Here is a 1,959-nt window from a genome sequence, read left to right on the forward strand (position 1 = left end):
CGCCCGGCTAATTTTTTTTTTTTTTAATTTATTGTAAATATGAGGTCTTGCCTGCCCAGGCGGGTCTTGAACCCGTGGGCTCAGGCAATCCACTCTCCTCAGTCTCCCAAAGGTGCGGGATTACAGGCTGAGCCACCGAGCCCGGCTAATTTCTTGATTTATTGTAGAGATGAGGTCTCACCAAGTTGCCCAGGCTTGTCTCGAACCCGTGGCCTCAGGCAGTCCTCTCCCCTTGCCCTCCCAAAGTGCTGGGATATAGGTGTGAGCCACTGCACCTGGCGGGATGTGAAGTTTTTATGTGCAGAGCTCAGAGAAAAAGAGTCTTCCACCAGGTTTATGGAGCCACGAGTGCTCAGGTAGCTCGCTCTGTGCTCTACCTATGAGTCTAGCTTCTACCACCCTCCTACCTTATGACCACCAGTCTGCCCACTGTGGTCTAGCCTACCTGGCCTCAAGACCTTATCTGGCCTTTCCATCTGCTCAGAATCCTCCTCTCTACATCACTTCTTGCTGCCCCTTCCACTTGTTGGACCTGAACCTACAGTACTCCTATTCTCCTGCCTCTGAGTCATCACTTTGCTTGTTTTCTTCAGAGCAGGTGGCTCTATGTATACTCTTACTGATTTGATAGCTGTCCACTCAAAGCACTGTTGCCAGGGAGCATTCACCCAAGGAACATGCATCACAGGTCAGGACCTTGTAGTCTTTAGTTCCAGTGCATGTGGCCTGGCTTGGTGGGAGGGGGACGGGGGAAGCTCCAGCCTTGGGCCTTCCACTCCACCTCTATACCCACACAGATGGTCATCTGTCCCTGCCTGGTGAGCTGCATGCTCATGGCTGTGGAGAATTCATTACCTTGAAGGCGGGACCCCAAAGTTTCTCCTGAAGAAAGCAGCAGGGGATGGCCAGGGCTTCTGCCTGCTCTGCAGTAAAGCAGAGTGGAAGTGACAAAGTTGCAACTGTGAAGAGAAGAAACAGCATGAGGGTCAGCTGAGGCAGGGACATGCTCCCCAGCCTCTGCCACTGCCAGTGTTTACGTAGGCTGGAATCTAAGGTGGGCAAGCTGAGTTTCTCTAAACACATTACCTAAATAAGTCATCAAAGATTGTCAGTGCTTCCTGAGGCTCATGCCTAAAAGCCAGGCTCACGTGTTTGACTTAGGAATGAGAACACGATCCCACCTTGTGGGAGCAAGGCTGAGAGTCAAAGTATTACAGGACAGAAGGAAAAGCTAAATACAGCTTAAACCAGGGCTTGTGCTTCGAATGCTGAAAGCTCATCAAAAATGCCCTCTCTCTGTCTCCTCAGTCTCGGCAGAAAGAGATAGCACCATGATCTGGCTCATCTGGGATGGGACCCATATCACTCTGACCACCCCTACCCATGACCTCATCTTGATGGCAACCTGACCTATCATTTACTATTCCCTGCTGCTGAGACCACTGACCAGTGACTGCAGGAAGGCAGTCTGCATCTTGGGAGGAAGTATCAACAGTGCTCAGCCACACAATCAGAAAGCAGATGTCCATCTCTAAGGAGGAGTGGCCCTGTGTAGGTCACTGTTTGAAAGCAAATGAGGCCAGGCTCGGTGGCTCAGCCTGTAATCCCAGCACTTTGGGAGGCCGAGGCGAGTGGACTGCCTGAGCTCGTGGGTTCAAGACCAGCCTAGGCAACTTGGCGAGATCTCGTCTCTACAATAAAAAAATAAAAAATTAATTGGGCGTGGTAGTGTATGCCTATAGTTCTGGTTACTTGGAAGGCTGAGGCAGAAGGATCGCTGGAGCCCAGCAGGTCGACGCTGGGGTGGCCGTGAGTGTGCCATGACACTCCAGCCTGGGCAACAAAGTGAGACTCCAACTCAAAAAAAAAGAAAGCCAGCTGGGTTCGGTGGCTCAGCCTGTAATCACGCGCCTTTGGGAGGCTGAGGTGGGTGGATTGCCTGAGCCCGCGGGTTCGAGA

At 51.9% G+C, this 1,959-nt stretch overlaps 1 protein-coding gene across 1 annotated transcript in view; it reads right to left on the reverse strand.

Moving 5' to 3' along the window:
* The window catches only part of ADCK5 (aarF domain containing kinase 5), a 24,520-nt gene that overhangs the window by 12,117 nt on the left and 10,444 nt on the right, over positions 1 to 1,959 (reverse strand). Inside the window, exon 2 of the mRNA XM_008069983.1 lies at positions 856 to 959. Coding sequence (XP_008068174.1) covers positions 856 to 959 — 104 coding nt within the window. The remainder of the gene's footprint in view (positions 1 to 855; positions 960 to 1,959) is intronic.

This window comes from Carlito syrichta, unplaced genomic scaffold, assembly GCF_000164805.1.
Source record: "Carlito syrichta isolate Samal-C Ts95f unplaced genomic scaffold, Tarsius_syrichta-2.0.1 Scaffold312719, whole genome shotgun sequence".
NCBI lineage: Eukaryota > Metazoa > Chordata > Mammalia > Primates > Tarsiidae > Carlito > Carlito syrichta.